At 42.2% G+C, this 21,390-nt stretch overlaps 1 protein-coding gene across 4 annotated transcripts in view; it reads right to left on the bottom strand.

The window, feature by feature from the left end:
• Window positions 1–21,390, bottom strand: part of SORCS2 (sortilin related VPS10 domain containing receptor 2) — an 803,333-nt gene that overhangs the window by 319,479 nt on the left and 462,464 nt on the right. For all 4 annotated transcript variants that reach the window (XM_042855503.2, XM_042855502.2, XM_065597099.1 and 1 more), the window contains one exon: window positions 8,234–8,333. In XM_042855503.2, the coding sequence (XP_042711437.2) occupies window positions 8,234–8,333 (100 nt within the window). The remainder of the gene's footprint in view (window positions 1–8,233; window positions 8,334–21,390) is intronic.

Here is a 21,390-nt window from a genome sequence, read left to right as displayed (position 1 = left end):
AGCAGCCAAAACAAACAAACAAACAAAAAAAACCGCGATCGCGATCTGCGGCGGCAATTCGGCGGGAGGTCCTTCACTCCCAGGCGGAGTGAGGGACTGTCCGCCGAATTGCCACCGAATACCTGGACGTGCCGCCCCTCTCCGGAGCGGCCGCCCCAAGCACCTGCTTGAGAAGCTGGTGCCTGGAGCCGGCCCTGAATGGCATGAGTAGACTTGGCAGAACAAGATTTGTATTTTTCTTTAACTGACTGATAATATCCAGAGAAAGACAAGGTTAGTGAGAGGTAATATCTTTTATTGGACCGAGTTCTGTTGGTGAGACAGACAAGCTTTAGAGCCACACAGAGCTCTTCAGAAGAAGAATTGCTGTGTAGCTTGTTTCTCTCACCAACATCAGGTGGTCCAATAAAATATATTACCTTATCCACCTTGTCCTCTAATATTCGGGGACCTAAACAACTACAACTATGCTGCATACCAAGTTTACTTTTAAGTTTTTTTATTTTTATTTATTTCAAATTTTCACAGTTCTGGAAAATTATGGGGGAATCAGACAATAATTATTTAATGATGGCAAATGTTGAGATTTGAAAAATTGAAGCTTTATAAACCATTAAAATAAACGGTCAACATCACACATCAAAATATACAACGTTAATATTCATAAATCAACAAATCATACCTATTTTTATTATTTATTTGCTAGTCCATTTGTAACAAGTCTAATTCACAAAAACAACAAGGAGTCCGGTGGCACCTTAAAGACTAAGGGATTTATTTGGGCATAAGCTTTCGTGGGTAAAACACCTCACTTCTTCAGATACATGGAGTGAAAGTTACAGATGCAGGTTTGTGAGATACTCCCTTCTCTTCATGTGTCATTATATAATGCCTGCATCTGTAACTTTCACTCCATGTATCTGAAGAAGTGGGTTTTTTACCCACGAAAGCTTATGCCCAAATAAATCCCTTAGTCTTTAAGTAGGGTTACCATACGTCCGGATTTTCCCGGACATGTCCGGCTTTTGGGGGCTCAAATCCCCGTCCGGGGGGAAATCCCCAAAAGCCGGGCATGTCCGGGAAAATCGGGAGGTCAGGCGGGCCGGCGGGGAGCCGGGTCAGGCGGGCCCGCGGGGACCCCGGCCGGCGGGGAGCCGGGTCAGGCGGGCCGGCGGGAACCCCGGGCTGGCGGGGAGCCGCGTCAGCCGGGCCGGCGGGGACCCCGGGCCGGCGGGGAGCCGCGTCAGCCGGGCCGGCGGGGACCCCGGCCGGCGGGGAGCCGGGTCAGCCGGGCCGGCGGGGAGCCGGGTCAGCCGGGCCGGCGGGGACCCTGGTCAGCCGGGCCCGCGGGGACCCCGGGCCGGCGGGGAGCCGGGTCAGCCGGGCCCGCGGGGACCCCGGCCGGCGGGGAGCCGGGTCAGCCGGGCCGGCGGGGACCCCGGGCCGGCGGGGAGCCGGGTCAGCCGGGCCGGCGGGGACCCCGGGCCGGCGGGGAGCCGGGTCAGCCGGGCCGGCGGGGACCCCGGGCCGGCGGGGAGCCGGGCCCGCGGGGACCCCGGGCCGGCGGGGAGCCAGGCCGGCGGGGAGCCGGGTCAGCCGGGCCCGCGGGGAGCCGGTCAGCTGGGCCGGCGGGGAGCCGGGCCCGCGGGGCCGGGAGCCGGGGGGTGCGCCGGGCCGCTGGGGGCCGGCAGTGCTGGGCGGGCCGGGGGTGGTCGGCCGGGGCCGGCACCCCAGGGCCCGAGCTGGCCCAGGCTGGAAACGCCGGGGGGCCAGCCTGGGCCGCGCCTCCTCCCCCCACACCCCCTTTACCTGCTTCAGGCTTCCCGCGAATCAAATATTCGCGGGAAGCAGGGGAGGGGGCGGAGACTTTGGGGAGGGGGAGGGGTTGGGCAGGGGTGTGGGCGGGGCTGGGGGCGGGGCTGTGGGCCGTGGAGTGTCCTCCATTTGGAGGCACAAAATATGGTAACCCTACTTTAAGGTGCTACCGGACTCCTTGTTGTTTTTGTGGATTCAGACTAACACCTGATACTTGAAGCCTAATTCAAAAGTCTAAATAACTGAGTTTGACTTTAACTTTCTCAAGCAGCATTTTTCCTATCTGTACATTTCTATTATATCCAATGGAAATATTTATCATTTTGTGTCTATGGTGAAATCAGCATTTATTGACATTTACCAACAAAGATTTAATCCATCCTAACCATGCGATAGGGGCTGTTGTGAGGACTTCTGACTCTCAGTCCCCTTACTTACTCTTAATTCTATCTACTCGATGGGCGTGGTCTCCTACAGTAAGCCAATTAGTAGTACCATCTATACCAGTTGAATTAATTCCAAGTTTACAGGCAATCCAGTTTTTTCACAATGGAGAATACACTGTCCTGGAAGCTATAGACCAATTAGTGTGTCTTGGATTGAGTTCAAGTTTCACAGCAACATGACACAAAGATGTTGCATCAGTATCTGGATGTCAGTAGAACATTATCACATCCTGACACTGTGTCACCACTGGTGGGTGCAACACTATTATGCACTGATGCAGCATCACAACATGTAGATACAAACATTAGAACATCACAACTCAGCCTCACGGCAAAGTACAGCTAAACCTCTCTTAAGCAACCACTTAGGGAACAGACAGAAAGAGGCTGCTTAATGGAAACTGTCTTCTAACAAAGGGGGAGCTGAATTCTACTTGACATGTTTGCACATACTCTGGAGTGGTCTCTTTAAGACAGAAAGTTACTTACTAAAGGTGGCCTCATGGAAGTTTCATTGTCAATTATTTTGCCCTGCAAGACAAATGGCAAAATGTGGCAGCCCTATATTTATCTTCAAATGGTTGCAAACATTTCTCAAACCATTCTTCTGACTAGGAAGTGTTATCTCCATTGGAGATTTCCCTTCTCTATTGTGTCTATTTTATACTTCAGCTAATTTTAAAGTACAGTACCATCAATCTAACTATTATAAATATAGCCCACCTACTCTTTATTATATCAAGGTTCTGTGTGGTTCGTCAGGCATGTAGGTTTTGCCTGTTAACATACTGTTTAGATTGGGAAAATGTGCAGTTATTGATTAGCATAGCAGATAGGAAGCTTAGCTGTTATGGCCGTTTTACTAATAAATCAACATAGCCACAGACAATGTTTATTTTTCTCTAATATGAACAAGACTTACATTCCTTATATTGCATAAGTGCTCCTTTAGCACAGCCAAAAATATTTGTCAAATGTACATTTAAAGTATGTTCAGAGCAAAATCCCAAGGACATTAAATCTAGAAACTTCAAACACTTTTCAGGAGTGAACTAAATTTGTCTTTAAAAAACCCAGCACACATCCCAATCACAATTTCATACTATGCATTATCACTTGTAATTTATCTCAGTGAAACTGGTATGTAATTATCATCCCTATTACTCTATAACTAATCCCCTTCCACATGAAAGGTTTCCTTTTTAGTTGACTGAAAGGTTGATTCTATATAATACAGGCATTGGGTGGCCCAAGAACATCACTTCCAAACCACAGTCATACCCTATTATCACCAAGGAACAGAATACCACAGATCAGACTCCATTTTCCTGTAGTGCATGTATAATTCAAGGATGCCTGCACCGGTTTTCTATTAGGGCAATACTAGCAGAAGAGAGGCAGACAATTAAATCAGTTCTTTTATTTAAAATGTAAGAAAATTCAAGGTCAGTGGACATATGTGCAGCCCATCATGGATCAGGATAAGCCCTGATGTGGTGAACTCATAAGACAATTTGATGTCACAGGTCAGTTCAAAGGCTGTCCTGTGCATAAGTGCATCAAAATGAACAAATTAGTGCCAGGCTAGTTGCACTAGTGCACTCTCTCTCCTCATTCATCTGCAGCCTCTCCTCAACCATGTCAGCATGGTAGGACCAATATCTTTGCTGTCATTTGCTACAGGTTCCTCCTGAGTTGAAAGGGGTGTCACAGAGTGTGGAGCAAACATTGATGCTTCCTCAGGCAGCACAAACTAAGTTTTCCGGTGGCTAGTGCACAAGTTTTTTGTTTGGGAGGAGGTTTGAGGGGATGAGATATGTCACTTAATGTGGGTCATTCCCGGCCCCTCCTTTGGTCCCACCCACAGTGGGCAGCATAAATAATTCGCAGATGCATAAGAAAAGGAGCAAAATCCTACTTAACCCTCTTCTTCCCAAGTATGGACTCACCATGGCTTTCTAAAGGGATTTGTTCTCCTCCACTGTGTGGTCTCCCAGTCTACCCATCAGTTTATCCTGTAATTGTTTCTGTTACGTAATCCCTTTTCCATGCAGCTGGTGAAAATAACATGATTCTAACAATTTAACCTTTGCATGTACAAATATGCTTCTTAATAAAAGGAACTATAGTTATGTGAACTTTTAACACTGTAAACCAGTGTTTCTCAAATGTGGCCACCAGGAGCTTTTCTTGCAGCCACAACCTCCTGGGTGGTGCGGGGGGGGAGAAGGGGGGAAAGCAGTGGCTCCTCCCCCGGGGCTGCCTGCAGGGGTTGGTCCCTATCCCCTTCTGGAGTCAGAAACACTGTAGGAGCAGGCAACCAGTGTAAGTTCCCCAACTTCCCAGGGGTGATGGGCCTTGGGCTTCAGGTTTCCGGCCTGGGGTGGTGGACAGCAGGCCTCTGGCAGGCTCTGTCCCCCAGCCGCAGGGTTTTGGGCTCCATCCCTGGACTCATCCTCTGTCATCACCTCAACCCCCGCTGCCTCCTCCAGCCTCTCATCGCTCCTGAACCCCCTGCCTCCTGACCCACCTCATCATCCAGGGCTTAATTTGTCCCCCAGCATGCTGGCGCTGAGTAAGTCTGCTGTGAAAAGTCTTATTAACAAATATACAGATATCACTTTTCATAGTAGCAGACTTACTAACTAGCAATCTAAAAAAAAATCAAAACACGCAAAGCACCTTATTTTTGTTTCTATTTTGTTTAGGTCCAGTAAAGAAGAGAGACAACTGTACATTATTTTTATTATTGAGTCTGAAAAAAAAAAACCTACAGAAATGTGGACATGTATATGTGCATATTTATTTGTTTTTCCTAAAGTTAAATATTTTAGGAAAAATTGTCAGAGCAGCCTCCAGCAAGAGTTGGTGGCCACCAAAAAATGTGTTGTGAGAACCCCTGCTGTAAACACTGTAGGAGAGAGATAAGAACTGTCACTTTTCTACAACTGGTCTTCTTAGAAAAATGCAAACCCGTGCAGCCCGCAGGGATTGAACATTTTCAGTACAGTTTCAGATTCGTTCTGTAAACTGCACTTTTCAGTCCAGCGGATTGTACAAATGATAGCTAGTGAACGTGCCAAGCACATTCAATGAAACTTTTATTCAAGTTAGGAATTTGCATATTAGTGCGGATAGATAACCTCAGCCCAAACCCTGAACTAAACCACAGCCTTTTGCCAATTTTCAGATTGATCTGGTTGCATTTTATTTTACAAGCTTCTCCAGCTTTTGCATGCCTCTCCAGCCAGCTGTAAAAGAGTTACCTTCCAGATTCCTTACCACATAAAATCACTCAGTTGCACCAGAAAATTGATATCTATGATGAGAATTATATAAGAAATATCATTCATGACTCTCTAAGGATGATGTGGAATAGAATTAAAATTGTGATAATTAATATGCAACAATCCCCACACACATTTTTTGTCTCTGCTTCTTTGGATACATTTTCATCCTCCAAATGCTGAATGGGAGTATGGGACTGCTTGTGCTTAAATTTAAGCATATATGTAAGTCCTTTTCTGGATTGGGGCCAGAGTGCTTAGCATCTTGCAAGACTGAGACTTTATAGAGAAGCAAAAAATAGAAATTTTTAAATTTAAATCCATGGAACTGAATCAGTGAGAGAGGAAAATCAGGCATACTGTGTCTGTGGATGACTCCAGAAATAGAGGAGAAAACTAGCAATTTCATGTTATGCCTCTAGAACAATCGTAACAAGTCCCTCAGCAGGTGCCAATCTTTGCATAGGGGTGAGGCCAGTGGCCTGCCCCATCCACATATGCTCCCTCTTGAGATTGGAGTACTGCAGACAGCAAGGGCTAGCCTCTAGCAGCTGAGCTAGGGCTGCCTCCTGATCCGTTCAGTGGCTCAGGATTTTGGCAGTGGGATGCAGGACCAACCAGACTGGGCTGAATGTACCAGCTTTTCCAAATGGCCTTTGTGAAACAAATTGGTGGTCTTAGTCAAGTGCCATTCATCACAAAAGCTACCATCATGATGGCTGGCATGGCTGCCTCTGGTTTTTTTTTGGCATGGAGACTGAATTTCTTATCAGCGTGGTTCCTCCAAGCCAGTTCTGAAGTATATTGGCAAAGCACCTTTATTCCACAGTTTGTATCATGCCTGCCTCATGAAGGACTTATTTCTAGAAATGTTCGCTCTGGCACCTTTAACAGGCCCTAAAATGGAAGGAATTTTTTATGTTTAAAGTAGGTTGACATCTTAAGAGCAAAGTACAGAACATCAAATAGCACATTCATAGAGGACCAAAATGAAATGAATTTAAGAACTGAATTCTGATATAGCATTAAACTGCTAAAGAGGGTCTTTGCACTAAGTGCTAAGTACTTTGAGCTACCTTGAACATAAATCAGATTTTTCTGAGTTTGGGTTAATGTGTCATTTTTCTATGTATCAGAATGTCCTTTGTTCTTGAAATTCAGCAGCAGTCCTGCAACCACTGTTCACTTTCTTTTTCTTTTTTTCCAGATTGGTAGATTTACATTATCCTTGATCCCCACAAGCCTGTGCAGGTTTTAATTTCATGTAGAACACATGACTGAGCTGTGCAGAAATTTTCATAGGTTTCCTATCCTGCCTCATCCTTGTGTCTTCATTCCAGAAAATTACATGAATACTTTATTATTATTATTTATTTCTTTTTGGCCCTGAAATAATCTACAGAGCCCAGCTCTGAGATGCATGCTGCTCAGAAACAATTTTGTGCCTGGTGGTAGATCCACTTTGATGAATAAGAAAATTGTTACCAGCTTTGCAGCAGATTAAATACATATTATCTAACTCATCTACTGCTTCAGTTGGTCGCAAAGACTCCAGCCACAATACCAGGAGAAATAAAAACAGCACTTAATCACCCAGGCAGGTTCTTTGAGTTTATCACTGATTTTTGATTAGGCAGAACAAATAGATAAGTACAACTAAAATTGTCTTTCTAATCAATGGACCCCGCATGAAATCAATTCTTCTATTTTATACTGTGGTTGAAAGGAACTTTTCAAGATAAAATTCTTTATTCATATATGTCTTACTGCGCTTATTATTTACAATACTTTACATAATTAAAACAGCAAGAATTGTAAAAAAAATATTTTTTTTATAATCACTGTGTTTCTTTGCATTCTACTTTCCATTCATCACAGGCAGCCACATTTGACTAGTCAAATTCACCTTTGTTTATAGTCCATTTCACTTTCAGTTCCTCATGCACCAACCTAAATGCTATTGGGGTCACCAACAGTGCAGGGGAATTTTAAATAAAAGTTTTTAAAAAAATCTTTTCAGTGACCTAAGATCATTGCCTGAAGCTCAGCATGAGAATTTCCATCTTCTTCCCAAATGGCGAGATTGTCAACCATTTCCACAGCGCCAGCTCAGGCCAGCCTTAGATCTCAATAAAGAACACGCATAAAGCTGGGAATCTGTGCATAGAATGAGGCAGGGGGGTGAGGGCCTGTAGCCAACTCAGCTACACCAACCCTAGTGTAGCAGAACCCTCTCGATGTGAGCTCCAGAGGAAGCTGCAGGCAGGGGAAGTGCGGGCAGTACAGTTCCAATGCAGCCGCCCTGCTAGGGAGGCCAGATGGAGTTAGGAGGCCCCGAAGCTGATGCAGTGGGACAGACCCTATATACAGATGGTCATCTGGTGGATAACAAGATTTGCGTGGCTCTCAGAGGAGCTAGTTTCTGGGGGCTCCTTAATCAATGGCCTCACAGACTACACTCACTCCTAGGCCTTCCCCAGTTTTTGTCCACACTGATACTCTAAAAATTGAAAGATCATAAGATTATCATTGCTTGGCAGAGTCCATCTAAAATGTATATCCCATTCCCAGAGGTCACAGTTCTACTTCACTGAACTAACTACTGGAGTCTTAACTCCTCTGTGAGAGTTTTCTAGCCTGAGCTATTGGATCTCTAGGAAAGAGGAATACTTCCTTGCCACATACCTTTTTTTTGTTGGTGGGACAAATGTAGAAATTGTCAATGACTGTAGTAATCCCGGGCTGCAGATTCAGCTTTGTATATAATGTTCCAAAATCTGATGACCTGAAAGAAACATTGAACAGCTATAAGTGCTTCCCAAAGGCCCCAGTATTTCAATCATCTCTGAAACATACTTTGTAACACCAAGTGTCTACTTTCAATGCTTTTGTGCCAGCAATTCAGTTTTTTATTTGTTGTGACATCATTAGGTAGTAGAATGGACTTGCAACTACTGAGCAATGCTCAAGGCTTGAGAAAAATTGTTGGTTTCTCTGTATTATCCAATTCTACAAGGTGATAGAGTTGTACTGATGCTATACAATATGCTTACAGTCACAGATGTAAAACACATGCAAAACCACAGGAACTGTTATGACTTCATACACATCCATAACCACAAGCAGATAAATTGGCACCGATATCTTTAAATAAACCTGTGAAAATGCTTATCATCATTGCAGTACTAGAAGCCTCCACTGCAGTACTAATGGTTATTTACCTAGGGTGTATTTAAAGAGGCTAAATCCTGCTCACCATGAATTTACTGGGAGAAGCTGATTTCAGAGGGAGCTGTGTGCTCAGTGGGAGAAGGATCTAGCACAAGATGTTTAAGATTGAAAGTGAACTTACTATGAAACTATCTGTACTGAAGACATCCACACATCTGTTTCTTTTTCCAATCATCAGTGCAGTACTGAGTAATTAAACAGCAAAGCAAATGCCTGACCTCCAATAGGTCTTAAGCACAAAAGTATGCATATGTGCTACAGCTAAAGGTAGTGTGCATGCACAGCCTTGTTTTCATGGAAGAACTACAATTAGTCAAACCTTTGTGACTGTTTTAAGTACGGTACTTATCACTGCAGTTACTGGAAAAAAGCAAACAATTCGGCAAAAACTATAAGTTAAAAACCTGAACCCTAAACATCCTGGACCAAATCCTGTATGCCTCATTCATGGTTCAGTTGTGCCACATGACCCTCCATATGTGGGATTTTCCCCTCTGAGGGAGCCCGATCAGTGCAGCTCCCAGGAGTTCAGGCCATAGGGGGCACTTGCCTCACATGGATAACTCTCGCCCCCCAGACAATTGTAGAGGAGCCAGTTGGGTTTATGTGCAAGCCCCTGTGACTTGGGAGGAAAACAAATCCTACCTTCCAATGGAACAATTTGAGAGAAAATTCAGCAAGGTTATTTGATTCCCGATAGCCACATTCTGCTCACACTCTCTATTGTCACCTACTCCTTACCCCTTCAAAAGGTGGCTCAAAGCTTAAGAGCTGCTTGAAATTACACCAGTTAAAATGGTCCTCTTGAGCCCCCTTTGCTGTGAATTGTCCAGAGCACTGCATGGTTTAGCCATAGCTCCTCCTACCTTGGTCATGCCCTAGTCCAACCAGGGATGTGTCTGATGCTGGGGAATGGGGAGTAGGTCGTATAGAGACAGCTATGCCCATTTTACACCACCCAGAGATTCCCCTAAATCAAAAAAATACATAGCTGCCCTCTTAGGGCAGCTTTCTGTTTTCTTTGCACTGCCAGAGTGGCATAACAGGGATGAAGTCATGGGGCAGGATCTTGCCCATGGTAACAATCAACAGGACATTTAATACTTCCATTAATTCCCTTCTCTCTTCACCAACCCAGAAAAAAAGTAAGGCAAGGACTGTTACATGTTATGTATTTATACTGACTGATCTAGGCTTCTGCGTATGCACACATACTCAGCACCCTCATGCATATATTGATATTGCTTTGGGACCAAATTTCAGATTTATATATGTTTATAGTGATATCTGTGTGGCTTTGATCCATTCATTGTACAGTGTTGCATACCCTGCAGCTATATAATGATATATTTATAAAATAAATGTAATAGCAATTCAGGTTGGACAAACAGTTACGTAGAAATCAAATACATAGTGTCAGTCTAACTAAAATTCAGAATAAAATAAGAATGGACAGACTCTAAACTTAATTTGGTTGAGGTAATGGATAAAACAGTAATTAAAGTTACAACTAAAACCTGCTGGCATCAGGCAGGCATATTGAAATTATACTGAACCAAATGCAAGTCATGACAGGGAACTAGTGCATTCTGTAGGGATAGGAATGCCAGGCCACTGACTTGCCCAGGGGCAAGTTCCTGACAAAATTCTTTTAAAATTCTCCAATTTTCATAGAGAGATGGTTCCAAGATTCCTACAAAAGAGCCATCAGAGAGTACCAACTCAGGAGGAACTATGTCTCCATTTGTATCAAGGTAACAACTGAATGATGCAAGCAGAGAAGAACAAAGAAGATAGCCCATTTCAAAGATACTTGTCCAAAGATTCCTGCTTAGTCTCACTACTCAGAGTAAAAGACATGAATTAAGTGAATAAAGTTGTCATAAAAGAGGAGGTTATGACTTCTGAGCTATTTCCAGACTAAGGCAAGATAATTTTAAATAGTCAAATTCTTGATTTTCTGGGACACACTAGCTATGAAAAAACATTTGCAGAAAATCCAAGAAGAGTTTCAAGCAGATGTATGTATGGTCTAAATTCATCTTAATATCTGTACTGTGCCCAAGCAGAAGGGTCCAGATTGGCAGAGGTGTTGTGTGGAGGGCTCTTGCTGTGTCCACAAAGTTTATTTGGAACTCTGCCTGGAGGGGAGAAGGAATATCATCATACTTTATGCTCTGACCAGCAACCACATTTGCCAGCACATATGGTTCAAGGAAAAATGAGGATGTTCTGTCCTAATCTGACAACAACTGGAATTTCTACAGTCCAGAGAGAGCAGATCACATGACAAAATGAGAGCATGTGTTCCAACATGAGCAAATTGGACAAATTTATATTCAGGAAGATTAGAGTGCAAGGTTAAACAAACTTCTTACTGTGCTCCCCCCCATGCAATACCACTAGGTCATACTCTCTCTGTCCTTCCAGCTGCAGGATCCTTATATTAGAATCATAGAACTGGAAGGGACCGCGAGAGGTCATCTAGTCCAGTCCCCTGCACTCAAGGCAGGACTACATATTAGCTAGACTATCCGTGACAGGTGCTTGTCCAACCTGCTCTTAAAAATCCCCAATGATGGAGATTCCACAACCTAGGCAATTCTAACCACTCTGACAGTTAGGAAATTTTTCCTAATGTCCAACCTAAAACCGCCCTTGCTGCAATTTAAGCCCATTGCTTCTTGTCCTATCCTCAGAGGTTAAGAAGAACAATTTTTCTCCCTCCTCCTTGTAACAACCTTTTATGTCTTGAAAGCTGTTATCATGTCCCCTCTCAGTCTTCTCTTCTCCAAACTGAACAAACCCATGTTTTTCAATCTTCCCTCATAGGTCATGTTTTCTAGACCTTTAATCATTTTTTTGTTGCTCTTCTCTGGACTTTCTATAATTTGTTCACATCTTTCCTGAAATATGGCACCCAGAACTGGACACAATACTCTAGTTGAGGCCTAATCAGTGCAGAGTAGAGTGGAAGAGTTATTTCTCGTGTCTTGCTTACAATACTCCTGCTAATACATCCCAGAATGATGTTTGCTTTTTTTGCAACAGCGTTACACTGTTGACTCATACATAGCTTGTGATCCACTATAACACCCAGATCCTTTTCTGCAGTACTCCTTTCTAGGCAGTCATTTCCCATTTTGTATGTATGCAACTGATTGTTCCTTCCTAAGTGGAGTACTTTGCATTTATTCTTATTGTATTTCATCCTATTTACTTCAGACCATTTCTCCAATTTGTCCAGATCATTTTTAATTTTAATCCTATTCTCCAAAGTATTTGCAACCCTTCCCCGCTTGATATCATCCACAAACTGTAAAAAGTAACAGAGGGTCCTGTGGCACCTTTAAGACTAACAGAAGTATAGGGAGCATAAGCTTTCGTGGGTAAGAACCTCACTTCTTCAGATGCAAGATCCACAAACTGTAAAAGTATACTCTCTATGCCATTATCTAAATCATTGATGAAGATATTGAACAGAACCAGACCCAGAAATGATCTCTGCGGGACCCCACTTGTTATGCCCTTCCATCATGACTGTGAACCACTGATAAATACTCTCTGGGAATGATTTTCAAACCAGTTATGCACCCACCCTATAGTAGCTCCATCTAGGTTTTATTTCCCTAGTTTGTTTATGAGAAGGTCATGTGAGTCAGTATCAAAAGATCTTACTAAAGTCAAGATATACCACATCAACCGCTTCTCCCCCATCTACAAGGCTTGTTACCCTGTCAAAGAAAGCTATCAGGTTGGTTTGACAATATTTGTTCTTGACAAATCCATGCTGACTGTTATTTATCACATTATCTTCTAGGTATTTGTAAATTGATTGATTAATTATTTGCACCATTAGCTTTCCAGGTACAGAAGTTAAGCTGACTGGTCTGTAATTCCCCGGGTTGTCCTTATTTCCCTTTTTATAGATGGGCACTACACTTGCCCTTTTCCAGTCGTCTGGAATGTCCCCAGTCTTCCATGACTTTTCAAAGATAATTGCTATTATTGACATCCTTCTTCTCTCCACTAAGGAGAATCCAGTTCTCTATCCTTACCACAGCCTTCTTTCACCACTCTAGTCACCTTGTCACACTACTCAAACTCTGTCATTCTTCCCCACTTCAACATCCTTCCACTATACCAGCATGGATTCTCATTCATATATGGAAGAACAGTCAAGTTCCACATGAGGGTCTTCTCTCTTTGGACAACTATTTCCGGGGCAACCAAAATTGTAAAGAAAGACAGTAGAATCCATGGAGAACCCAACATGTCCTGCTGTCTTCAATGAATCGACCTATCTTCACCTTGATTTCAATGGAACTATGACAATTTACACTAGCTGAGGATATGCCCCAAAGTTGCTCGGCAGAGATATTTTGCCCTCAGAAAGTGATTGAATGTGTCGACTATAAAGTATTACTAGGACATATTTGGATTCTCCCAAAGGTCTAAGTGACATTTAGAAGCACCGTATTTGAAATAAGGTTGCCATCAATGTGTTTGATGGTCTTTTTAAAAAATGAATAGATTCACACACTGTTAAAATAATAGGCACACCATTATCATAATGGACATGCCACCGGCATATGATAGCTTATAAAAATACAGATGGATGGATAGCAAGCAGTGACTTATAGGGCATCCAGAACTTGCTGCTTATGCTAGATTTTGTCACAGAAGGCTAAAAATGGTCACTGTCATTTTCCTGAGAGCACTCAGGCCTCATCTAAGAAAATTATTAAAACCATCTGCTCATCAATAAACGGGTTTTCAGTAAACAAAACTGTGGATAAGAATTTTAACATGATTTTGGAAAAAAAAATTAAAAGATACCATGGAAAATTTTGCAAATAGAAAATTTCCAACATCGATGTCTTTTTTAAAAAAAACAACAATTCATTTTTTAAAAAGGCCATTTTTGACAAAAAATAATGCAAACATTTTCAAATAGCTCTTCTGCATATCACTCCTTTTTAAGTAGGCTCATTACTAGTTAACAACTAAATAAATGTAACAGTAAAAATTCAGAACTGGTGTATGCCTGTGTAACTCCACTTATGTTAAAGTTGCACTTGCTTACCACCAAAGTCTAAAATTCCAGTTATCTTCTGTCCTCTATTTATGGAGGTGAACTGTTAATATATTAAACACCATCTGTAGCTTAATGATTCAGAGAATCAATCACAAAAACTACCAAACCAAATTTCAAAGAGATCCTGTAACAGAGTTGTCAGTGGTTCCTCCCCAGAGGGTGGAAGGAACTGACCACATCTAGTTACCTACCCTAGGTGTTCCAGCACAGGCCTCACTTCCTTACTATTTGCCAGGGGGTTGCTCCGCATTTTGTGGGCCTTCTTAAGTTCTCCAGATGAGGGATCAATTAAAGCCACAAGCGCTAACATATTCAGGGATATTCCCTCCCTGTGTTCCCAGCAAAGAGGGGGGTCAGCAAGTCTACAGTGCTGCCAATGATCCAGCACCAGCATAGGGGGAAAGTTGAGTCATGCTCAACCTGTCCATCTTACCCTGGGAGTCCGCTGTACTCTCCTCAGGGTTGTGTTTCATATCCCCTGGCTAGGAATTCCCTCCACGGGTTCAGGAGTCACTCCTGCAGTCTGCTGCTTAGGGCAATCTTCCTTTTGAACCTCCAAGTGTGGACTGCAACTTCCTCCCTTTTGAAGGCTTCCTCCCTATCAGTCAAGATTGACAGGGTCAAAGGGGTGGGGCTAGCCCTACCTTTCTTATATATACATCCCATCCCAGCTTCTAATTTTGCACCTGCAATATCCTGTACAAAATAAGCACAAATTACTGTTTATAACCATGTTATATGATTCTGGAAGGAACCGAGCTGCTCTTGGGAAGTGTTGAGAAGCCATCAGTCCCCACTGCCTTAAGTACATGACAAAGATTATATGTGCAAAACACTGAAGCTGGAGGCAGCATGGCAAATAGAATGTTCAACTTTGATCATTTTAAGCAAGTTCCAAGTTCAAAAGGACTTTGCATATGCAAACAGCTGTCATTTTTCAGTGTGTAGTGAGGACAGGATTTCCTGTTACAGATAAATGTTGCTTATTTGTACTGGATGTGATTTCTGCTTTTGCTTTACCAAGGGACTGGAACTTTATAAGCCACAGTGAAAAGCTGTGAAGCATTAACTCAACTGATTTCTTAGATCAGGCCTGAGCTGCTGCTCTCAGGAACACTGCAGATACCATTTTTAGCTTTCAGCGAGAAATTCCAGCATAAGCAGCAAGTTCTGGATGCCTTATAAGTGACTGCTCCCTGTCCATCTATGCTGAAGGGTATGAATTTTCCACATACACGCACACACTCATACGTTTCTTAATGCAGCACAACTTAATAAAGTGGGTTTCAGGAATCAAAAGCACAAAAACCTTCAGCATTCAAGGCACGTTCCACTCAAGACATAGAAGCAGAGATAAAGCCACCAGATTCTCAGAACTGCATTATTACTCATGTACAAACTCAGGCACCAGCAACAACCTTTTTCTGACAGGCCACAGTGGTAGGTAATGACTCCTTTAAAAGTGTATGGCCCCACTGAAATATATGCCATTCTCCCTGATGGGTTTTGTTAAAGAAAAATCGCCTCTCTCAGTAATAACACCATGTTGAAATAACACTCATCTAAAGCAAATAATAGGATTACAGCAAGGACAGCACAGTGTATTTTTAACTTATTACAAGTGTATTGATGTGAGCTCCAGCATATTGAGGAAAAGCTTCCATGAAGTCGAGAGATGGGCCTTACCCAAACCAGAGATTTGAACAACCCTAAAGTTTGAAACCACACTATTTGGGCTAGAATTAGTATAGTTATATACATGCTCTACTCTCATGACTCACATAATAACCACTCAATATTACTCACATGTTCTGTTTTGTCAGTCATTTTTATTATTTAAACATATAAACTGTTACTTATTAGTATTTTATTAAAAGTTTAATAACTGCATCAAATTAGGCCTGAATAAAGACTGGGAGTGGATGGGTCACTAAAAAAAACTAATTTCCCTCTGTTGATACTCACACTTTCTTGTCAACTGTTTGAAATAGGCCACCTTGATTACATTGGACTCATTAGCACTACAAAAGTGATTTTTTCCTCCCTTGGTATTCACCCCTTCTTGTCATTTCCACCTTAATTGAATTGGCTCGTTAGCACTGACCCCCACTTGGTAAGGCAACTCCCATCTTTTCATGTGCTGTGTATTTATATCTGCCTACAATATTTTTCTCTCCAGGCATCTGATGAAGTGGGTTTTAGCCCACGAAAGCTTATGCCCAAATAAATGTGTTAGTCTCTAAGGTGTGACAAGGACTCCGCATTGTTTCCACCTCTGGAAGTAACTCAGAAAAGTTGAAGACTGTGTGGTTCCTACCTTCAGGAGGGAGAGAAGTTGTTTTGAGAGAAGAATACCCTGTTCCACCAGCATTTCAGTCACAAATGTTTGCTCTCCATTTTTCATTTATTCTCAAGAAAAGCACACTGGGAAACGAAAGGGGAGGTCACTTATAAGTGCGTTTCCTGACATGACCTCTTCTACTTTGAGGGTTAAAACTAGCTTTCTTTCAGCCAAAGGAATCTCTATGGGTAAGAGGTCTTCTGCCAAATGGCAGATTTTTGTGGAATCCAGGAAAATTACACTGGAGGTGTTTCAAGGGACACAAGGATTATTCAGCAAGCCAAATTTGAAAGCATTTGAAAATAGGGCTGTCAAGCAATTAAAAAAAAGCAATCGTGATTAATCACACTGTTAAACAATAATAGAATACCATTTATTTTAATGTTTTTGTATGTTTTCTACATTTTCAAATATATTGATTTTAATTACAACACAGAATACAAAGTGTACAATGCTCACTTTATATTTGTTTTTGATTACAAGTATTTGCACTGTAAAAAAACAAAAGAAATAGTATTTTTCAATTCACCTAATACAAGTACGTAAGTAATGACTGCTTTTAGTGCAGTCTCTTTATCATGAAAGTTGAACTTACAAATGTAGAATTATGTAAAAAAAAATGCATTCAAAAATAAAACAATGTAAAATTTTGGAGCCTGCAAGTCCACTCAGTTCTACTTCTTGTTCAGTCAATCGCTCAGACAAACAAGTTGGTTTACATTTTCAGGAGATAACGCTGCCCGCTTCTTGTTTACAATGTCTCCTGAAAGGGAGAAAAGGCGTTCTCATGGCACTGTTGTAGCCGGCGTTGCAAGAGATTTATGCACCAGAAATGCTAAACATTCATATGCCCCTTCATGCTTCAACCACCATTCCAGGGGTAGTTTCCGAATCGGAGTGTTGCTCTTTTAAGACATCTGAAAGCATGCTCCACTCCTTGTCCCTCTCCGATTTTGGGAGGCACTTCAGATTCTTAAACCTTGGGATGAGTGCTGTAGCTATCTTTAGAAATCTCACATTGGTACCTTTTTTGTGTTTTGTTAAATCTGCAGTGAAAGTATTCTTAAAATGAACCATTTGTGCTGGGTCATCATCCGAGACTGCGATAACATGAAATATAGGCAGAATGTGGGTAAAACAGAGCAGGGGACATACAATTCTCCCCAAGGAGTTCAGTCACAAATTTAATTAACACATTATTTTTTTAACGAGTGTCATCAGCATAGAAATATGTCCTCTGGAATGGTGGCCGAAGCATGAAGGGGCATACGAATGTTTAGCATATTTGGCACATAAATATCTTGCAATGCCAGCTACAAAAGTGCCATGCAAATGCCTCTTCTCACTTTCTAGTGATATTGTAAATAAGAAGAGGGCAACGTTATCACCTGTAAATGTAAACAAACTTCTTTGTCTTAGTGATTGGCTGAACAAGAAGTAGGACTGAGTGGACTTGTAGGCTCTGAAGTTTTACATTGTTTTGTTTTTGAGTGCAGTTATGTAACAAAAAAAATCTACATTTGTAAATTGCACTTTCACAACAAAGAGATTGCTCTATGGTACTTGTATGAGGTGAATTGAAAAATACTATTTCTTTTGTTTTCCATTTTTACAGTGCAAATATTTGTAATAAAAAGTAACATACACTTTGATTTCAATTACAACACAGAATAGAATATATGTGAAAATGTAGAAAAACATCCAAAATATTTAATAATTTCAGTTGGTATTCTATAGTTTAACAGTGCGATTAAAACTGTGATTAATTGTAATTAATTTTTTTAATCAGGATTAATTTTTTTGAGTTAATTGCATGAGTTAACGTGATCAATCAACAGCCCTATTTGAAAAACAATGAATGATAGATATGCTGCTCTTTTCATGCTGGCTTTTAACTAGGGGTTACTAATAACTTAAAGATGCTGTGGGAACATTCTAGTGATAGCTGAGCTCATGATTCAGTTCAGATGTACATTACAGGGCTATGGAAAGCTGCGTCTTTTTGTAAATGTATATGCTCAAATCTACAAATAACGTGACATGCTTATTGGATCTGTTCCCATCTAAACTGCTGATCTGGACAATTTGTTTGAAAACTCCCAGATAATACTGCACTCTCATTTTCTCCCCCCTTGGCTAATTGTCCAGCCATACTCAAGAATGGCTAAGTAACACTTCTATTTCAATTAAATATCACTTTCTTCCTCTTGTTCTTCCTAGTATCATGGTTAAAGGGCTACCCGCAAGTCTGTCTCCTTCCTGGTCTCTCTGAATGTATGCCCTTAGGCAGGGCTGCCGAGAGCGGGTTCGGGCCCCAGTGAAAAAAAAATTTTGGGCCCCCCAGCAAAGGCGGGGCCCCCTTCCAGAATTTTTGCAGGCCCCCCAGCAAAGGTGGGGCCCCCTTCCAGAATTTTTGCAGGCCCCCCAGCAAGGGCGGAGCCCCCTTCCGGAATTTTTTCGAGCCCCCCAGCAAGGGCGGACTGGCTAAACAGGGCCGACGAGGTGGGGGGAAGCCGGGCCCCAGGCCCCCTTCCAGACCGCCGAGCCCCAGTAATTTGTACTGGCTTCCCCCCCCCCCGCCTCTCGTTGTTCCTGCCCTTAGGTGTCAGGCCTTGTTCCTTGTCCATTCCCAGGCTTTTTGAAAAAACAGTTCTAGAACTTGGGGCTTCGCTACACTTAAAATACTGCAGCATGGTGTAAGACATATATGAGAGGAATGTACAGTAAAACAGGGCAAATAACTAATTTTTCAGTCCAGTGGCAGTTCCAGGAAAATCAATCAATAAATAAATTGCTTGGGATCTAACCCTGGAATGTTTCAGTGAATTGAAAAGGTCCATTTCAAGTCTGTTCCAGAGCAAGGATTGGAAGCTGGGATTTCCCACAACCCAAGTGAGTACCCTCTGTACTGGATTAAAAGTTATAAGGGAGGTGGGCATCATTATCACCATTCATGATTGAAACTAATAGTAGCAAGGCCGGCGCAACCCATTAGGCAACCTAGGCGGTCGCCTAGGGTACTAATATTTGGGGGGCGGCGACCATGGCGGCCAGATCTTCGGCTGCCCTGGTCGTCGGCGGTATTTTGGGGGCGGGACCTTCCGCTGCCTCTGTTGGGGCGGCATTTTGGGGGTGGGACCTTTCGCTGCCTCTGTCAGGGGCAGCATTTTGGGGGCGGGACCTTCTGCTGCCTAAGGCGGCAAAAAAGCTGGTGGCGCTCCTGAATAGTATGAAATTCACAAATTGTTTTGGGTTGACCAAAATTGCATTTTTCATCAAATACACTATTAGTCCACAAATTTTGCCCAGCAAAGGACCAGCAGCAATTCCCAGATTTCCCTATGTTCCTGTCATTTCACTGACAAGAACATAGATTTAAGGCTAATCTTCTTCGGAAGAAGGAGCTTGAATTCCAAAATATCTGCTTAGAAAAATCAAGAAAAATGAATACAGTTGCAAGTGGCCATTCCAATTCTGAATTCCTGACATTTTGATCTTTTGGGGGATTTGGAACTAAGATTTTTAGAAAACACTCTTAATTTGACAGTCCCCAGTGAGAAAAAAGTAGCACTCTTGCTAGTGCACTGAAAAGTTGATCGGTTAGATAGGACTTCCATTTGGAAATAGCTGTTTTGCCGTGCTTCATCAAAATATCGGGAATGCTGGACAGCACACATTGGAAGGCAAAGACTAGAACATACTTTAAGTACAGTAAGTAAGGGGTCTTTAAATCAAATAACTCATAGTGCTGTACAGTGGCATTGCTAGTGGCAAAGGAGACAGGGCGAAATCCTTCCTTCAGATAACACCGGTCTACAATTTTTGAGAAGTCGTCTGCTTCAGAGATAAAATGTGCTATTTATTATGCATTTTGATGTGCTGAATTCAAATATGACAATTAAAACAACTGATTGGCTACTGTTTCTAAGATATTTAAGTTTTTACATTTTATGTCTATGTATATTGTGTAGATAGTAGAGTTTTAATCATAAATTGTAAACCTTTATGGTTGCTTTAAATTGTTTATGGTTGCTTTACATGATAATATTTCACCTGTCCTGTTTATTTAACACTTTGAAAATCAGCAAAAGGGTTATATAAATAAAATTTATTATGAAACAAAAGGCAAAAAACTATTATGTACATAGTTTAGTCCTATTCAGTGTCTACTTAGCGCTTCTTGGCTTCTCTCTTGTATTCATTAAATGGAGCATCTCTTGTCACTGTCCAGCAATAGTCTGCAAGCATTGATGGGCTCCATTTGCCCTGATAGTGTTTCTCCATTGTTGCAATGTCCTGATGAAATCACTCGCCGTGCTCATCGCTCACTGCTTCGCAGTTCGGTGGAAAAAAATCTAGATGAGAGTGCAAAAAATGTATCTTTAGTGACATGTTGCAATCAAGGCTTTTGTATGCCATGAGGAGGTTTTCCACCAACAACCTGTAGTTGTCTGCCTTGTTGTTTCTGAGAAAATTTATTGCCACTAACTAGAAGGCTTTCCATGCCGTCTTTTCTTTGCCACGCAGTGCATGGTCAAATGCATCATCTCGAAGAAGTTCACGAATCTGAGAACCAACAAAGACACCCTCCTTTATCTTAGCTTCACTTAACCTTGGAAATTTTCCACGGAGGTACTTGAAAGCTGCTTGTGTTTTGTCAATGGCCTTGACAAAGTTCTTCATCAGACCCAGCTTGATGTGTAAGGGTGGTAACAAAATCTTCCTTGATTCAACAAGTGGTGGATGCTGAACACTTTTCCTCCCAGGCTCCAATGACTGTCGGAGTGGCCAAACTTTCTTGATGTAGTGGGAATCTCTTGCACGACTATCCCATTCGCAGAGAAAACAGCAGTACTTTGTGTATCCAGTCTGCAGACCAAGCAAGAGAGCAACAACCTTCAAATCGCCACAAAGCCACTGATGTTGGTCATAGTTTATGCACCTCAAAAATTGTTTCATGTTGTCATAGGTTTCCTTCATATGGACTGCATGACCAACTGGAATTGATGGCAAAACATTGCCATTATGCAGTAAAACAGCTTTAAGACTCGTCTTCGATGAATCAATGAACAGTCTCATCTGGATCGTGAACGATGTTGAGGGCTGCCACCACACCATCGATGTTGTTGCAGGCTACAAGATCACCTTCCATGAAGAAGAATGGGACAAGAT

Source organism: Chrysemys picta, chromosome 5 (assembly GCF_011386835.1).
Source record: "Chrysemys picta bellii isolate R12L10 chromosome 5, ASM1138683v2, whole genome shotgun sequence".
In the NCBI taxonomy this organism is placed as follows: domain Eukaryota; kingdom Metazoa; phylum Chordata; order Testudines; family Emydidae; genus Chrysemys; species Chrysemys picta.
This window is presented reverse-complemented; position numbering and strand designations above follow the sequence as displayed.